Source organism: Solenopsis invicta, chromosome 16 (assembly GCF_016802725.1).
Source record: "Solenopsis invicta isolate M01_SB chromosome 16, UNIL_Sinv_3.0, whole genome shotgun sequence".
Taxonomy (NCBI): domain Eukaryota; kingdom Metazoa; phylum Arthropoda; class Insecta; order Hymenoptera; family Formicidae; genus Solenopsis; species Solenopsis invicta.
The window spans coordinates 5,728,879-5,746,890 of NC_052679.1; the positions used below are offsets into that span (position 1 = coordinate 5,728,879).

The 18,012-nt window shown below is 45.3% G+C and overlaps 2 protein-coding genes across 4 annotated transcripts; one reads left to right on the top strand and one right to left on the bottom strand.

Annotated features, from left to right (window-relative positions):
* Window positions 1-670: 670 nt before the first annotated feature.
* On the bottom strand, window positions 671-6,791 carry LOC105203960 (G-box-binding factor). Its single transcript, XM_011172926.3, has one exon. It carries the CDS (start codon window positions 5,152-5,154, stop codon window positions 3,394-3,396), a length of 1,761 nt encoding a protein of 586 aa, XP_011171228.2. The 5' UTR covers window positions 5,155-6,791; the 3' UTR covers window positions 671-3,393.
* Window positions 6,792-7,983: 1,192 nt separating this feature from the next.
* Window positions 7,984-9,723, top strand: LOC105197087 (mitochondrial intermembrane space import and assembly protein 40). 3 transcript variants are annotated; one of them, XM_026140514.2, is made up of 2 exons: window positions 7,984-8,311; window positions 8,634-9,723. In XM_026140514.2, the coding sequence occupies exon 2, from the start codon at window positions 8,952-8,954 to the stop codon at window positions 9,393-9,395; it is 444 nt and encodes a 147-aa protein (XP_025996299.1). In that variant the 5' UTR covers window positions 7,984-8,311; window positions 8,634-8,951; the 3' UTR covers window positions 9,396-9,723. The 3 variants fall into 3 exon arrangements, with proteins under 3 accessions (XP_025996299.1, XP_011161616.1, XP_011161615.1); XM_011163314.3 differs by having other exon boundaries at window positions 7,988-8,389; XM_011163313.3 differs by having other exon boundaries at window positions 8,001-8,417.
* The last annotated feature ends 8,289 nt before the right edge of the window (window positions 9,724-18,012 follow it).

An 18,012-nucleotide genomic window follows, 5' to 3' on the forward strand; every position in this document is an offset into this window, starting at 1 on the left:
ATCCGTGTATCTGGGCTTCATTCTGAAGATAAGAGAGGGAGTTTCGTAATTTTTTTCTGCCCCCTCTGTCTCGAGAGTAGAATAAATTTATCTGTATATACGCGAAGGGCTCTCCAGCGGCACCGAGGACCAGGAATTCGTAGAGACTTCTCGAATCCGATAGAACCGCGAATCCACCGGTGTGCCGTCGAGAAACGGTGAAACCGGAGAGCCCCGAAACCGAGCGTACTGTCCATCTCCTTCAAGAATACCGGCCACGTCCTCTATCCTTCTAAAGGATACTGAATAATGGAGGAGCGAGCGCGAGAAAGGCGGAAAAGGCGGGGAGGGAGGGAGACAACATCTCACGAGTTCTCGAGAGGGGCCGGCGCGGCGTTCGACGGACGGCGGGGCCCCGAAAACGCCGGTCGAAACGTAGTGGATGCTAATGCGGCCCTAAGCAAACGGGGATTTCTTTTTTCTACCTGAGGTCGCGCTCATTGCAGGTGGATGAAACGCCTGACGTGTGTGTTGTACGAGCGACGACCATTTCAACTGTCCCCCTCTTCCCGCCCTTCCCGTCCGTCTCATCCGTCAGGCTGCCGCGTGTGTGTAATATGTTCGCTGTTTGTGTGCACATGCTGGTCTGCGTGCATGTATGCGTGCGTAAGTACGCGCTTGTGTGTGTGTGTGTGTGTGTGTGTGTGTGTGTGTGTGTGTGTGTGTGTGTGTGTGTGTGTGTGTGTGTGTGCCTGCGTGCATGCGTGTGTGCATACGACGTGTGTTTATTCGGTGCCCGTCCGTCCGGCCACCCGCTCACCGTCAACAACGAACACGGCACGTACGATCGTTGTGTCGGCGACGGCGGTTATACAGGGTGTCCCGCACAACTCGGGACTTCCTCGAATCGTGCAGTTGCGTACGTATGTCTGGAGGAGCGAAGTGGAAGAGAAGAGTGGCAATGCGGGTGAAGAAAAACAGTCTCACCCTCGAGTCAGCTCTTTCTTTTTCTCTCTCTCTCTCTCTCTTTCTCCCTTTCGGGCGGTTGAAGTTTGAGAATGGCTTTAGTGAAGTCGGACTTTGGCAAATACACATTACGAAGCACGTTTAATTTAATCTCGAATAGAGGTTCGGAACAAGTTCGGAAGATTCCGATTTAACGGGATGTTAAACTCGCGTAGCTCGCTTGCTCTACGCCTGAAATTAACCGTTTGAGAAAAATAGCGTTCGATGAAATTCTTTTCAAGAGGAAAACCAAGGCGTGAACGATAAAGGACGAACTCGACGAAAAGCAGGTTTAGAATCTCCTTCCGTTAAATCTCCTTTAATGCTAAAGTTAACTAAACGCTTCCTCATTTAAACTCGGCGTTAGCCGATATCGCGCAAGCAAACGAGGTGATACGAGAAATCCTTTTGCCGGAAACACCCCAACATTAAAGATCCATTTTCCTTCTAGATAAGAGGTCCCCAAATATAATACGCAAAAAGATGGAGTCGGTGATTCAAGCTTCAGGCATTAAACGATATCGCGCGAAATGTGGGTCTTAATGTCGAGCGGAGCGATATTATGACACTGAAAAAAAAAGAACTTGGTAACAGCTATCAAATATTCGTACGATATCGTGTGCTGATATTGTACGAATATTCGTACGATATCCAGAATACTCTAGAATATTCATTATCCGATATCTCGTGCTATATTAACCAAATAATTAATTGGCGTTATTTTACTCAACATTCGATGGCTATTACTAAACTCCTCTTTCGAGTGTACGGCGGTTTCTCGTCGTGCTTTCGGGACACCCCGTGTGTGTGTGCGCGGGGAGACAGATGTACCCTATGCCGACTATGCGCGCTATAGACCCACCCGCATGCACTTTTAACGATCGAGATGATAAGTCGCGCGGAACAGAGCGAGAGAGAACGGACGCAGGTTCTCTCTCTCTCTCTCTCTGTTTCTCTGTCCTTCTCTCCTCCGGATTAAGGTGGCTCCACATCGAGGCGAACAGCACCGCCCGGATCATAATCCGATATAGCCGCGCGCCTCGGCAAAGGAGGCGTCCGCCATTTAGGTCGTTGTCGTTGTCGCGAATGCGCCTGTGAATTTTCGTTCTCTTTCGCAAATCCGCTCGCGAGGAAGAAGCGCGAGCGGTTAGAAACTCTCTGTTGTGGGAAACGTTTTCTGCGCCGTGTCTACATGCAGAATATTTGAACTGTCGCCCGGTATGTAACGCCTTTGGCAGGCGGATGGCAAAAGAAAGAGCTGTTTGTAAAAACGACTGCTAAACGATGTATATATCGACGGTATCTGTTTATCTACATCAAAGTCTGCTGTTAGGATCGTCCGGGTCGTCGAGAAAGGGAGAGACCGAGGGAAATTACATCAGATTATCAACTGCGCGCGAAAGAACTCCTTGTGTGCCCAAGTCTTTAGCGTTCCGTCCTTTAACCAGGGAGAGAGGGATCTTTATCGCGGTTTATTTTCCCTTAGAAAGGCCCGATCTTCTCGTTTCGCTGTTCTATAACGTAAACCGTTCGCATTTGCAATCGGGCAAAGACACCACGCGCTTTCTCCGCATATTGCCTCTTGTGACGTTTGCGCGAATCTCTCTTTCATTTCGCATCTATCTGTCGGTAGTAGAACTATATAAATTACACACATCCGTAAACGAAAGTTAAAAACAGTAACGTTCGTTGATTACGACGTATCAATCGAACTTCCTTCTTCAATGTATATACGGAAGAAATAGAGTGCTGTAAAATGGTCGATGCTGCAAGACAACTATAAATTATCGCGCGGTTATTAAGTATAGGCTACCCTAAACACAATGCCGGGGGAAAAAGGAGAAGGAAAGGAGGACAGAGCACAGCCATAATAAGTGTTGCCTATACCGACTATGCATCGTCTACGTAAATTACGCGTAAAATAATAGGTCTGTACACAATGTACACGTGTGGAACGTCGAGGATGCCTAGTGTAAATAACGATCGACAACGCGCGGACTTTGTATCGAATTTGACCGTCTCTAGACGATCGCAGGACTATCGAATCTCTGTCGTCCGCTATTATGAATCGCGCTTTGCCAAGTAAACGTGCGTATTGAGACATCAAGAAAAACTCGTACCGTCTTTTTAATTCTTAACTGATACACGGACAGCCCTCGGAGATCACGTCTCGACTCGGCTTTACTTCCTTATCAAGCGCTCTCAGTTTTCGTCGAACACCTGATAAAGAATGAAGAAAGAAGACACGATTCAAGAGCGGAGATCGTTCCGAGATCACCGCGAGTCGGTAATCGAGATTCGACGCACGTTCACTTCGATTCGCAATAATGGCTCGACCGCGGTCGTTGCCGCTGTTGTTTACGCGTAGACACCCAACGCCGCGAAACCGCCCGGACATCCGACCATCGTCTAACTTTGGGGCAGGAGGGCGTGATAACTCGGCGTCTCGTAGAAGCCGGCGGCGGCCTGAAGAGCGTGCAGGGAGGTCGCGTGATGCCTGTGTATCGTGCTCGCGTATACGCTGGAGACGCCGGCCGCGGCAGAAACGCCGTTGGAAGCACCGAAGATGGATGAGGACGAGGAGGAGGAGGAGGATAAGGAAGAGGAAGCCTGCTGACCGATATGCGAGGTCGTTCGCGACAGCAACGTCACCGACGGTCGCCTATAGGGATGATGGGTGACCGCCGAGATGGACGTGCCGGCACGATGATGGCTACCCGAGCTCGAGCTCGTGGCCGCGATATTGTTGTACGCCTGCTGATAAGTCTGCCGTAGAATACCGGAGATCGACGCGGACGTCGGAGACGTAACCGACGACGAAGAGGAGGAACTTCGGTCGCTTTGGTGAGGTTGATGATGAAGTTGATGAGTAGTGGTGGTACGATGTTGCTGCTGCTGCTGCTGCTGTTGCTGGCGGTGTTGATGATTGTGGGCGCGCATGGCGCGGAAGTAATGTTGATAAATACCTGATATGACTGCCTTCTCATCGGCGGAGATAAGGTCGGCGGTACCGGTAGCCGTTGGTGTCACAGGTCGTTGTTGAGGTTGCTGCTGGGTGTGATGCTGCTGCTGCTGCTGCTGCTGCTGCTGATGATGAGCATGAGTGTGATTCCTATGATGGTGGTGATGAGGATGATGATGGGTCGGTGGTTGCGGTTGCTGCTGCTGCTGCTGCTGAGGATGATGCCGTCGCTGAGGTTGCTGCTGAGACAACGTGGCCGCAACATTGAGTGCGGCGCGATACGAGGCAGCCATGGTGACGGCGGACATCTGACCGCTCGTGGATATGAGACCGCTTCCGGAATCCGCAGCAGCTACCACCGCCGCGGCGACCGAGGACGAGGTGATGGACGACGTCGTCGGCGACACGACGGAGGCAGACACGACGTTGGAGGATACGACGATGTTACTCGACGGCGGCACGACCGTCGTTGTCGTCGAGGAGGAGGTCGTCGCGGCTGTCACGGCGACGACGACGCCGGCGGTTGAGGCGGATGCCGTCGCCGCGGCGCTCCTGCGACCGTTCCTGCGGGACGCGGACAAAGGCGTCGTCGTCGGCGCCGCCGGGGGCGGCAAATTATTGACGAAGGGGCTTCTCCTCTCGCGCTCGGCGCGTCGATAGTAGCACGGATGGATCATTAGGAGGGGTTCGCCGCCACCGGGCGGCGGTTTCGCCTGGCTCGGCAGCTCGTACTCGACACTGCAGTCCACGTGGAGCGGTTGCGAGTAATCCTTGTACTCTTGCACCTTGTAGCCGTTGATCGCCACGGCGGCAGCCGCAGCGGTAGCAGTGGCCGCTGCGGCGGCGGCGGCTGCGGCCGCTGCCGCGGTAGCCGCGGTACTCGTCGTTACCGCTGAGTTGGCGGGGTGTACGACGTTGGCAGCGGCGTTCACCGATGTCGACGATGCCGACGGGTTGTTGGAAGCGGAAGCGGCGGCGGCTGCGGCGGCGGCCGCGGCGGCGACGACAGCGGCGTCGTCGAGGCCGGTAGACGTCGCCGGTAGTACTGTCTGCCCGCCGGTCACACCGCCGACGGACGACGCGACGACTCCGTTAGCATGATGATGGTGATGATGATGATGATGGTGATGGTGGTGATGGTGATGTCCATGTCCGTGGTGAATGGCGGCACCTACCACCACTTCCTTCTCGTAGCAGGCGGCGGCCATGTTGTCGGGTGCCTCCTCCTCCTCCTCCTCCTCCTCCGCCACCTCCTCCTACTATCCGGGCTTCCGTCGGCGCGCCGCCGTCCCTTCTCGCACGCCCGACGCTGACGACCCACGTTGACCCACGGTGTCGGAACGCTAGGCCCTCATGACGCGATATTCTCGTGATGATTTTCGCCGACGACGACGACGACGACGACGACGACGGTGATTCGCTGCTCCTCCTGCTGCTGCTGTTGCTGCTGCTACTACTACCCGTCGCCGTCTCGAACAACGTTTCAATGCCGCCCCCCCAAATGTCGCCAGAGCGCACGCCGTTCGAGGAGCAGGCGCCGGTTGAGATCGGTGCTCGCGACCAAGTACACGGCAAAGTACTTCCCGTTGCCGTTGAAAACGATGACGACGACGACGACGACGATGACGGGGGGACGAAGTTGACAGGGTGATTGTCAGTGACAATCACGACGATACTCCCCAACTAGACTCACGCACTCTCGAGCGAGCCGGAGTAGAAGAATATAGCTCATCGCCGCGAGTTAGCCTTAGCCGAGGGTTGGACCAAAAGGTTATATCCAACGCCAAGGGAAAGCTCCCGAGAGAAGCCCAGCGCGTGCGGCAAGCGTATTATACTATTCGCATTTTGCTTTTTCTTTTATTTTCGGACAAAAAGCTCGTTCTAGTGTGCCAATTACGTACGGGGGCCCCTATTACTCCCCGGCGTTTAATGCTCGCTCGTTCAGGACGGTCGGTCTTCTCTCGTCACCGCTCGCTGTCAGGACCACCCGTTCTGCAGCCCTCTTCCTTTCTCCCCTACCTTCTCTTTATCTCTCCCTTTCTTCCTTTACCTCCTTCTCCTCTCTCTCTCTCTCTCTCTCTCTCTCTTTCTCACTGTCTCTTTCTTCGTCCACCTCACTGACCGGTGTCTTCTTCGTCTCTCCTCCACCGCGGCCACCTCTCACGCGTGCTTCACTTCACTGTCACGAATCGCTCGAGGGCCCGGGTCGCGCAACCCGGTCGCCGTCGATGCCCGCCGCTGCCGTCCCGCTCGCGCCCGGATCAGCGCCCCGCCGCGTGTCAGCTCCTCGCGAGGCGGACCCGTGGGAACTCCGTCGCGCGTAACCAACGCCGTGGAGTGTCGTCGGGGTGTCGTCGGGCCCGTGCCGACGTCCGACTGACTGACTGGGCGTAGTAGCGCGTTCGGTTGCCGCCGCGTTCGCGTGTATGTGTACGTGTACGTGTGTGTGTGCGCCGCCGCCGTCTATATCGCGCGACGCATGGGGAACCCGGTTCGTTTCGCCTCCTCGTCTCTCACTCTCTCTCTCTCTCTCTCTCTCTCTCTCGCTCGTTCTGTCTCCTTCACGTGCACCCTCGCACCGTGTCTATCGAAAACCACGATGACAGTTTTCCACCCCCGTGTCCGCGTACGTACGATTCGTCTCGTTCAACCACGTCCTACGCGCCGCGACGTGCATGCGTGCGTGCGTGCGTGCGTGTTATGCGTGTATCTTTACATAAATATGTATGTGTGGGTGTGTGTATGTCGCGTGTGCGCGCGCGTAGCGCAACGCAGGCAGGTGAACGCGGCTCGATCGTCGCGCACTGACAGCCGAGCTGCGACTGAGAACCGAGTTCCTGGGGGACTCTCGATGGACTCCCCTCCCGACTCCCGACGGGCGTTCGCCGGCACTCACGCGTGGTCGATCGTGGAGCAGGCTAATGCCGGGTTTATACGCTCCCAATGCAATGGCTGTGAATCGTCCAAATTTTTACGGTTTATACAGCTCCCATCTATTTGTTCCTATTATATATTTATTCGATCGAAATATCTATCGAAATGTCCATCAAAATGTATTTATTAAATTTGTGCATGATTTAAATATTGGCAAAACACTCGAATTTTGCTTTCATAATACGCTTTGGGTCTCTTTTTTTTTATACGGTGATTGCGTATCGTGTACAAAAAGTCATCTAAAAATTGATTTGCAACAAAGTATAAAATTAATTGTGTTAAAAGTAAAGGGAAACTGTACAAAAAGCTATTTAAAATATAGAGATCATTGAAAACATTTTATTTAATAAACATATATAAAAAAGCTAATGTGTTGACAAAATGGAAATTTTTTTTTTTTAAACATGTAAATGTGAATAAAACGTGTTAAAAAAATCGTGTATCTAAACCATGTAAAAAAATATCGTGTAAAAAGAGATCCAAGAGAGAGAAAGAGAGTATAATATTTTTTATTAGATTTTCTAACGCGTGCCCTTTGTTAAATGTGCAGCGCGTGATTGTAATTGTTTAAGATTATAGTTTTCAAAATATCAAGAAAATTATGAAAAAAATTATAGATTGTTTTATATTGCATTTGAAAAGTAGTAGAATAAATTTTTCTATCTGACTGAAATATTATTTCAATAAGAGAAATAGACATGTGCTCTGAGGAAAATACAATTAATGGAATAATAAAAAAAGTCTAAATTTTTTTATTTAAGTAATCCAAATATTCAAGATGATTCATGTAAAGTTTCATTGCACAGATTAGTTCTGTAAAAGAATTAAAATTTATTTCTTTATCTACAAAACAACTAAATAATTACAATAAAACTTTGTATAAATCATTTTGATTATTTAAAATTCTTAAACAAAAAATTCGAAGATTTTTGTTAACGTCGTAAAATAATTTAATTTTTAACAATGTAGAATAAATAAAATATGCTATTACATAAAAATGTAATTTTATCCACACAACTTGCATATATTTATAATTTATTTGAAATATCAATATTAAACACATTTCCAAATTTTAACTACTTACGGGACTGTACGTCCGACTTATCTTTAATCGGAGTCGCGGCGTTTAAAAGACAGATTTAAAATCAGTTTTACTGCACTTTGCGCGCGCGTTTTATGCACTCTCGGAATAAAAAAATTTCCGAGATTTGGAGAAGAGAGGGGAAGAAGAAGAAAAAAATTTTGAAGAAATTTTTGTTCCTGGTCATTCTTGGCGAAGCCGGCCGAGCTGCAGCACGACGTTCGGTGGTGGTGCACCGTCGTTGCTCTCCCGGCGCTGCTGTCCGTCGCTGGTTCGAACTCTGTTCGAAGGCACGTGAGGGCTCGCAGATCAGACGCCGTGCGAGTTCAGTTCAAGTGCAAGTACCGCGTGTAAGTACCGTCCAGGTTTGCGCGATGTCTACCACTAGGTGCCCGAGGTCGATATAAGCGGCGAGTCGGCGCTTCATCGTAAGATGTATTACTTAGACGTTTCTCTGTTAGTACATTCACTATTTCATTGTGTAAATGCGCGATCGCGGCTAGTCCGCGCGACATAACCTATACGCGCGACTCTCTCGAACTTTGATCCTGCTTGCCGAGCGAGCGCGACGATCATTCGACGTCGAGGACCGAAAGAGAGAATTTGCACGTTCAGAATACTCGCGACCACCATGCAGGATGTAGCAATCTGTTGATTTATTTCTATTTCTAGAGAAATTCCACCTGATCCCGATCTCGTAGTGTCTCCCGTGTACATCAAAAAGAACGTTTTGGAAGCCGTTCGTTCGCTATTCGGAGAGGAGGGAGCCAAGAGTCCCATAGACGTTCTAAAGGTTGGTCCAAAGCGCAGATTTGTCTTGCGCTGCGCGTCCGACAACTACGTCCGGCTACGAGCTAGCCTGACTCTGAGCACGACGTACGAGGGAAAGTCGTGCGTCTACACGATTCACCGGGCGTCGCCGAATCTACTGTCGTTCACCGCCGACAGTAGGACGTATCAGCACGGAGAAGCCTCCTTCGAATAATCACCATGCCTCTGATACGTAAAGAGGGCAAGGACACCATTATCTTCGCCTCTAAGGAGGATCACGCGGTACCCAGCAAGATCAGTCTGCCCGAGCCAGAACCGAGTCCCGGTTTGTTGTTGCCCAACGGTGAGATCAATTGGAACTGCCCGTGTCTGGGTGGCATGGCAACCGGGCCATGTGGCTTGGAATTCCGCGAGGCCTTCTCCTGCTTCCACTACTCGACCGCAGATCCGAAAGGCTCGGACTGTCGCACGGCGTTCGAGACGATGCAGAGCTGCATGTCGCAATACCCGGCGCTGTACGAGAGCAAGGGCATGTCAACGGACGACCTGGAGGACGACGAGGAGCTCGGAGAGGTGGAGGAAGAGAAGAAGCAGCCGTCGACGGGCAGCGAGGACAAGAGAAAGGCGATGGTCGCTAGTCAAGGCACAGCGGATTTGCGATAGTCGCCTCTCTCTCGTCTTACTATCTTAATTAATTACTTTAAGTAAATTAATTTTACCTGTTGCACTGTATAGTTCAAAATAAATTTCTAGAAAAGAATATATTTTCAATGAAAGTTAGATCAATGAAATCGCTGTTAATTTATTGCGAACAGCTTGAAGCAGGTAAAATTGCGGCTCACAAATTAATCTAGGTAGAGATCTCCCGAAGGAAAACCTCAGTATTATGAGATTAACAATTTAAATATTCTATATTCTATATGCGCGATCTAGCATAAGTTGGAGTAAGTTTATCAGTTTTGCCTGAAAAGAAAAACTTTATTTCTTCGTATTGACGTTACAATTTTCACGCTCTTCACTCCTTTCCTCTTTTCTCTGCGACGCTCGAATACATTTCGAAATTCGCGAATTAAAATAAGGTAAATTCCCAAAAAATTTAAGTAAAATAGTTTTGTAAATTTTTCTTTTAAATATATTTAAATATAATTTAAAATAAAAATTTACAAAACTATTTAATGTGTAATCGAAACCTGTATGTTATTCTATATTTTACACATATTTGTTTCACCTTTTTATGTATCGTGTATTTATATATTTAGAGATTTTTATTTGAAGCAATATTTTTTGCAAAATAATTTAAATATACCAGTCACAATCTACATTTTAAACAATCACATGTTTGTAAAATAAAAATTTATAAATGTTTCAAATATTTGTGAATTTTTATTTTAATATAATTAATTTTTATAATTTTTGTCACTTATATTATTTCGCAAAAAACTTCAAATACAAATTTATAAATTCAGTAAATATACAATATGATAAACAATATAGTAAATATATGTAAAACAGGTCGAAATAGAATAATATATTGGTTTAAATTACTGTTTAAATGTTTGAACGGTATATAGATTTTATATATCGTTTAAACATTTCTCAAAAATTAAATATATTCTTTCCATCCTCAAACCACAGCTCGTCTCATATATCTTCTTTATTCTATTGTTCAGAAAATGAGCGTACCAAATAATTTCAAATATCGTAAATAATAAAGGATCTAACTTCTCTCGACCGCCGCGAGATGGCGACGTCTGGCCGCGCGTGACGTCGCACCGCACCGCTCGTCCCTCGTCCCGCTGCCGGTCATTCCGTTCGTGTATGCGGTCGCGACACCAGCGTCGTCGTGCCCGACGCGATAAAAACAGTGCCACCGTTCGCCAGTAGTTGTTCGCGGTAGCAGCAACGCAAGTTCGCCGTTGACATCGCGTCGCGCTATGAGCTCGTGTTTACGAGCGCGGCCCGTGTGCCCGTGGAAACGCGACGCTATCCTCGGTCGTTCCTCGGTCGCGGAGCAGCCCGACGTGCAGCGCGACGTCGAGCAGCAGTGACACGCGTCGCGTGCGCGCATCGATCACGATACCGACGCCGAGACGGATGCGACAAGAGCGACAGGGACAGACGTATATAGACGGGTGAGCAAAGTGCAACGGCGGCGGCGGCGGTGAGCCGCTGAAGACGTTTCCGTCCTGGTTAGAAAAGAGTGGAGCTTGTTCGCGTCCGCGCGCGCGCGCGCGCCCCAGATACGTTCCTTGGCAGTGACCGAGAGTGTATCCCGTGGTTTTCGTGCGCCGCTGGAGAGAGGCGTCGCGACGTCCCTTCGCAACGTCCCTTTGTAACGTCGTCTCATCATGGACACCCATAAGGAGAAGAAGAAGCACAAGGAGAAAAGGAGGTGAGTCGGCTCTCGTGCGTGTGCGCGCGCGCAAGAGAGAGAGAGAGAGAGGGAGAGAGGAAGATGGGCATAGAGACGGAGATGGTGCGTGAAAGTCGCGTCTTTATTTTCGGATCGCGTCCGTATGGATGCAGGGCATCGCAGGGTGACGCGAGTCTCTCGCTCGCGGCTGTGTCGTCAGACGAACGCCGATATGATAATGTCGCAAATGCGACAAAGGATTTTGTAGAAAGAAAGAGTGAGAGAGAGAGGTGTTCGTGTTTGTGTGCGTTTGACGCAATTGCTCTGCTTCTTTTGGTGTACGGAACACTCTGTCTCACTCTCCGATTGCATCGCTTCATCTCGCTCGCACTTTCCCGCGGCTGCCTATCGTCGTCTCCTTCTATCGCCACGTGATCCGCGTCGTTCGTCTCCGTCGCTCTCGAGGATTCTTTATCGGACCTGTCGCTTTCTCGCTTTTCTTTCATTCTCTCTCTCTCTCTCTCTCTCTCTCTCTCTCGTTTTCTCCTTCTACTCTTACAGTCTCTCAAATCGAACGAAGAAATTTTCTGAACAAGTGTCAATAAGGTGCTTCGACGTTTCGCCTTCCCTTTTTATCATCTGTCTTGTTTTCATCGGTCTTTAAGTTATTTACGATGGCGAACAGTTGCTCTAGTTTTCCGCTCCCTTCGCGTACATTATGAACTTATTTACGACTCGCACTTTGCTTTATTGGAATTGATCCGACTTCTTTTACACGCCGCACCCGCTTATTTATACGTACGTTACAGCTAGTTTAGCCTCCTGTTACATTTCAGTCCGCGTTAGCTCGGAGATTCGTCCGAAAATGGCGCTCGAGATTTAATTTCGTACGAATCGCGCAGGTCAAATTGGAGAAACGATATCGTGCGATATCTCTCCGTTTAATGACCTCAAAAGGGGCGAGAGGGACATCTTCTTTTGATGCTCGTACACTCTAAAAAAAGGGAATGCGAAAAATTGCGAGTACAGCCGCAATTTTTTTGCTGCAAAAATCAACGAAGGTGGATAAACGATTAGTAAATATTGTGACGTCGTATATATGCTTGGTGCTAAGTAATTGATGCTAAATAATAGAGAATGGAATTCATATCTGAGCTGTTTGTGCAATTTAGTAAGAACATGTTTCGTGGCGCCTATTCAGGTTAAGGCCAGTCCATACTTGTTATAAACTTTGACTGTATAATTGGCAATGAGACTTAAATTGCCTAGAAGGATTGCTAAACCGTTGCTGTTATACATTCTATCTGCGACAAACGGCATTTTAGCAGATACAAAAAAGTAACGAGAAATTTTTGTTGACACTTGGCGATCTACCTACGACGGCAAAACACTTTTTTTTTGTTCAGTGTAAACTTGTTCTCTTATATTTGGGCTTTGCATGAAAAAAAAAAAAGCGAGCGTTAAAATATTATTTTGAACATCTTTCTCGTTCTCTCTCTCCTCTCTCATCTGACCCATCAGCGGCACGCTGGTATGCAAACGATTTTTTTTATGTCGTGACGCAACAAGCCCGCATGAAACATGCATGCAATATTGGACCAGCGCTCTACGAGCACTCGCGAGCATCGCCGGCAGGCTTTTCAGAAAGAGCCTGATGTAAAGTTTTCTCTTTTTTTCTCGGTCGCTGGCATGCGCGCGATCGCGTTTATTATGCGATCGTCCGCGACCCCGGCGCGGTTAATATTCTACGGTTTCATTGCGTAAAATGTAGAAGCGTCGATTATCCGGGCTCACATATCCCACATTTATTCTACATACGTCGCGAAAACACCATTTCTAGGCCATCGACAATCGAACGTATCTCTAGCCTTATCGAAGAACAAATAGCGGAGCAGTATGCCACTGTTTTGATCGATTTCGATCTATTGCTTAAATAGATACAGAAAAACTTCCATTTGTAACCCTTAATGAATCAGAATCTGTCGATTTCGTCGATCAGCTTGAGGTATCGTGTATAATGACAAGCATGTTATTATCTTTTCAAGGAAAACGTGAATCGATACATCTCGATAATCCCACAGTCGATATGTTGTTTCGATATTTTTGGCTATGCGATTTGATTATTTTGTGTCGTCGATAGAACGATAGAAAATCGTTTACGTCCTCTAGATTTCTATCCCGAGGAGAAAGACATTTGAAAATTTATTCGTGGGATATTAATTTACTTTATTGAATTAAATCTTTGTTTAAATATGATGAAGTGAAATTTTATTCCTAGCATATAAACCAATCAATTAAAAAAGATAGATTTCATAGAAATGTATATTTCATCATCACAATAAATTTTTTTCACAGCTAATAAATATTAAAGAAAATGTCACGTAACATTTACTTGTCGGTATATAACGTTTTTTGTTTTTTTTTCAGTATACACTGAGAAGAAAACACTTGAAAATTTACATAATGTAAATTTATTTCATCGAGAAATCTTCATCATTTAAATACGTCGGAATAAAATTTCATTTCTGGCAAATAAATCAATTAGTAGACGAAATGAAACATAATTTACGGGAGATAAGGGAGATACATTTCACGGAAATTATTCTGTCGTTACAATCAATTTTTTTTTGTAACTAATAAATATCGAAGAAAATGTCACGAGTAACATTTGTTTCTGAATATTTCGATTTTTTCTCGGTGTAGAATTCGGAAAAAAAAAAAAATTCGGCCGAGCAACAATGCAATTCAATGCAATTCTGCGAGATAAATTTAATCGCGTTACATTACTAATATAAAATCCGCTTTAAATAATCACGCGGAAACATCCGATTCTTTATCGCGCGGATAGCGGTGTCCATGACAACGTGTAATTCCCGTGGAATTAGGCAATGCCGTACCTCTGTTCCTCTCCCCAATTCTATTTCGCAAGAGCGGAAAATTCTACTTGTATTATTGTCGGTTGCATTATTGTCGGTAATCAGCCGTCCAAAGTCCAGACTCTAATACCGATTATAATCGGCCACCGTCTGTTTTTTTTGTACTCGATGGCGCCTTATCGTTGCCTCAACGTTAATTAGAATTCGAGAATTTTTAATCAATCGGCCCATCCTGTGCGCATCGAGACACTGGGATTCGGACTAATTTAAAGCGGCGACGCCTTCGTCCTTTCTCTCCTCTCTACCGAACCGGAGGAATATTATTTTATCTCGTCGCGGTTTTATTTCTAAAATAGCGAGTGGAAATAAAAGGGGTTCGCGTTGCGTGATTTAAGAGGACGTTTCCCGAGAAGTGGTCCATAGGGAGAGCTTTTTTCAGCCGCGCGGATTCCACCGACGCGCGTCTCTTCCCGCGCGGAGTCCACCGGGGATCATCCTCTCGCGTGACACGCGCGAAAATAACCTGCTCGGAAACTGCGGAGACTACGAGGAAATTGTTAGCGTCAGTGGGGTCATATGATAGTCATCGGTAGACCGTAACGAGGCCAGATCGGGCTGAAAACAACATTCGGCACGTATCGCGCGCACGCACGATAGCGCGCTGCTTAAGCGTAAACGATAGAAAAATATTTCATTTTTATACTTACACGCAGGGTTATCGCTACCGAACACGAAAGTGAGACGATAGCGACGCGAAAGATTATTGTACTCGTCCCTTTAACGCGGACTTTTCGTCACGTAGCCTGTAAATCGGGTAAGGACCCCCGATTCTTCGTTATCGCAGCGCACTTCTCCGCCGCTAAGTTTTTCTCCTTGTATTACGAAATCTTGTTGGTCCATCTTGTTGTGCCGGTTCTTCTCTCGCGTATAAAGCACGCGGATATCTCGTGATTCATCGGCCAGAAAATCTGAATAATTTCGCAGGAGGTGTAAATTGACGGTGCAGATGTCATTTCTCATAGAACTTGGATTCTCATAGAACTTTCGCGAGCATTGAAATCGAATTACGAGTTTATTGGGGGAGAAAAAATTGGATCGTTCGAACTCCAGTGAATGAATAATTTAATCTTTTGGTATTATTGAATTTTATATCGTTTATATTCATTGCTTCAGCGAGAGGTATTCACTGTAAACAATAGGTGTTGAAATAACTTTAAGGCACGTTAAAGTGTCTCCACTTTTAACACACAAAACTGTCAGGTTAAATTAACAAACACGCAGGTTGTTTTAACACAGATGCATTAAAAAAAAAAAGAACACTTTGTTAATTTAACCAGATAATTTGCCGGTTTTGTGTGTTGAAAGTGTATTGAAAGAACAATTTTACTGGAAACAATTGCGTTGAACCTTTGAAAAAAAAACTGTATCGAATATTTAACTCGCTAGAATGTCAAAACTGCTGGCACCAACATTATCATTTTTAGGGAGCTGTCTTACATAATTATTTTGATGGCTCAACATAAAATTATTATTTGACCAGTATCTAGCTTTTTTTTGCTGCAGTAAAATTGTTCTTTCCTTTTTGTGGAGACACTAACATGCCTAGCATGTTATTTTAATGCATCTCTTTTTGCAGTTTTTTTTATACAGTTTTTATGCAGTTTTTTTTTAAAGCTTGTAAGAAATTGTATTGCAAATTATATCGCCAACTAAGAATTTATTAGACAACGAGAAGTATTTTTCATCGCGTTTAATTGCAGTTTATATGAAACAGCAAAATAGCGACATGTGCTCAGAACGCCATTAATTGCCAGGAAGCTTAATGTTGGAAGTAAGGACGTATAATCCACGTGTAACGCGTTTTTCGATTAATCCAGCAATATATAACGTATTTATATGAGCAAGAAGCTATCGTGTGTCTCGCCGAATGATCGATAGAAGAGGTCGGCGAAGGGGCGAGCAGGGGAAGTAGAGATTAATATGTCAATTAGAGCGTCTGCAGTGACAGTTATTTCTCTGTATAAGCGACGATAAGCGAGGGGACTTCTCTCCAGCAGTCACGTATCCATCGTCTGCAGGGTGCTCCACTTCGGCGCCGTTACTTGTTAGAGACAGATTCTCTCGTTTCAAGTCAATTCTTTTGCAGCGGAAACGTCGAAGTAGGAATTTTCGAGTATAATTAGTAAAAGGAAAGATACTCGACGACAAAATTAAAGCACCACTTATTCTGTAGCCCCAAAAATAGGCAAGTTTCAATAAACTGTAATTTCGCGCAAAAATAACGTAATATAATGTCGTTAAAAAGTTTTTTACCGCTCGAGGTCTCTATTTTTTTCATCAGTACTTTAAAAGTATAACTTGATGATCGTTCACGAAGCTGCACAGATGCAAATGGGAATAAAATTCGATGGCATTAGAAATCGCACGTAAATGCGGTTTACAGCTTTCGAAAGCGTGAATCTTTGCGTTAGATTTGCGTACTCGGAGAATGTCGCGCGACTTTTTTTTCACCGAGTTATTCAACATTGAAGTAAAAGCATTGGTCTTTTTTTTTTATTCAATGTTGAGTAACTCGGTGAAGAAAAATCGTACGACGCTTTACGAGTATGCAAATTGAAGGTAAAGATTAACGCTTTCGAAGGCTGTAAATCGCATTTGCGTGCGATTTCTAATTCACGTCATGGAACCTCGCGAACCTCGCAAAAAATTTTGAGATTTGACGCGTCTCCATTTACCTCCATGCGACTTCCTATAAACAATCGGTAAATCGCTTTCTAAAGTACTGATTTAAAAAGTAGAAGCTTCAGGCTGCAAAATGCTTCTCGAAAAATTTTATTACGATTATTTTTGGCGAGTTCACACTTTCTTGATGTTTGCCTACGTTTGGTCTGCAGAATAGATGTTTTAATTTTGCTGTTGAAGGTATAAAAGAGACTTTCGCACGACATTGTAATCAGTTGCCGTTCTTGATTCCAGCTGGAACGTTAATTTCAGCAAAATGTTGATTTTCTCATCATGATGTACAAGTTTGTTATGATCAGAAAGTTTCGGCAGACGCTTCGTGTCCTTTGACATTTGCACTCGACTCCGAACTAATCAAGGATTCCGCCGTTAAAAGATGATGCAGCAGAAGTGGAACACACTGTATACGTGGCGACGATTACGCGAGCGTGCACGCAAGTCGGACAGCGGCCTTCTGGAAAGTTTTCTTTCCCGAATCGCTCATCCCATCCCACCGTCGACTGCTTTTAAACATGTGGACGCTCGAGCGAAACGAAAGTTAGATCTAATCACTGGGAATTAGATATCTCGATGAATTCTCGACAATAAACTGACTGAAATTTATTCATCATATTCAAGCATGTAATACAAAGAGATTTAGAACTCGACTTTGGTAGATTTCTCGCGTGCTAATCGCAAAGATATATATACAATGTTTTCTGAAACTTGGTTATTTCGAGATCTTTTTTTTCAAACGAGATGGCACATTTTACGAAAAAAAGAAGTTATTGACTAAATGTTTTCAGTTTAAGTATTTATGTGCTTAAATTAACATACAAATATTTTAATTGAACGAATTAAGTTAAACAAGCTGAAAAATTTAGTTTTATTAACTTTTTTTATCAGTGCATTGACTTACGGGAAACACCCCTTGTTTATTTAAGGTAGACAATTGCAAATTTTTTCATGATAAAGAAAAACTTGTAATTTACTTTCTAAATTCTTTGGAGATTATAAAAAAAATTTTTTTAAATGACTTTTTTTTAATAAACTACATTTTACTACGTCAATGCACTAAGAAAGGAATTGTTAACTAAATTTTTCAACTTCAACTTGATTTTTAAAATAATATTTATACATTTTATTTAAATGCATAATTACTTAAACTTGAAGAAATTTAGTCGAGTCAACAACTTTTTCTCAGTATGAAAATATGCCATCTCATTAGAAAAAAAAAAGTAATGCTCTCGAAATAATCAAGTTACAGGAAACGTGCTGTGCATCTGTGCGACTCTTTTACAATGAGATTCTACTTCAAAGAAGTGAGATT

Excerpts from the sequence above, each read along its gene's own strand:
- LOC105203960 (XM_011172926.3), bottom strand. The coding sequence starts at position 5,154 with ATGGCCGCCGCCTGCTACGAGAAGGAAGTGGTGGTAGGTGCCGCCATT.
- LOC105197087 (XM_026140514.2), top strand. The coding sequence starts at position 8,952 with ATGCCTCTGATACGTAAAGAGGGCAAGGACACCATTATCTTCGCCTCT.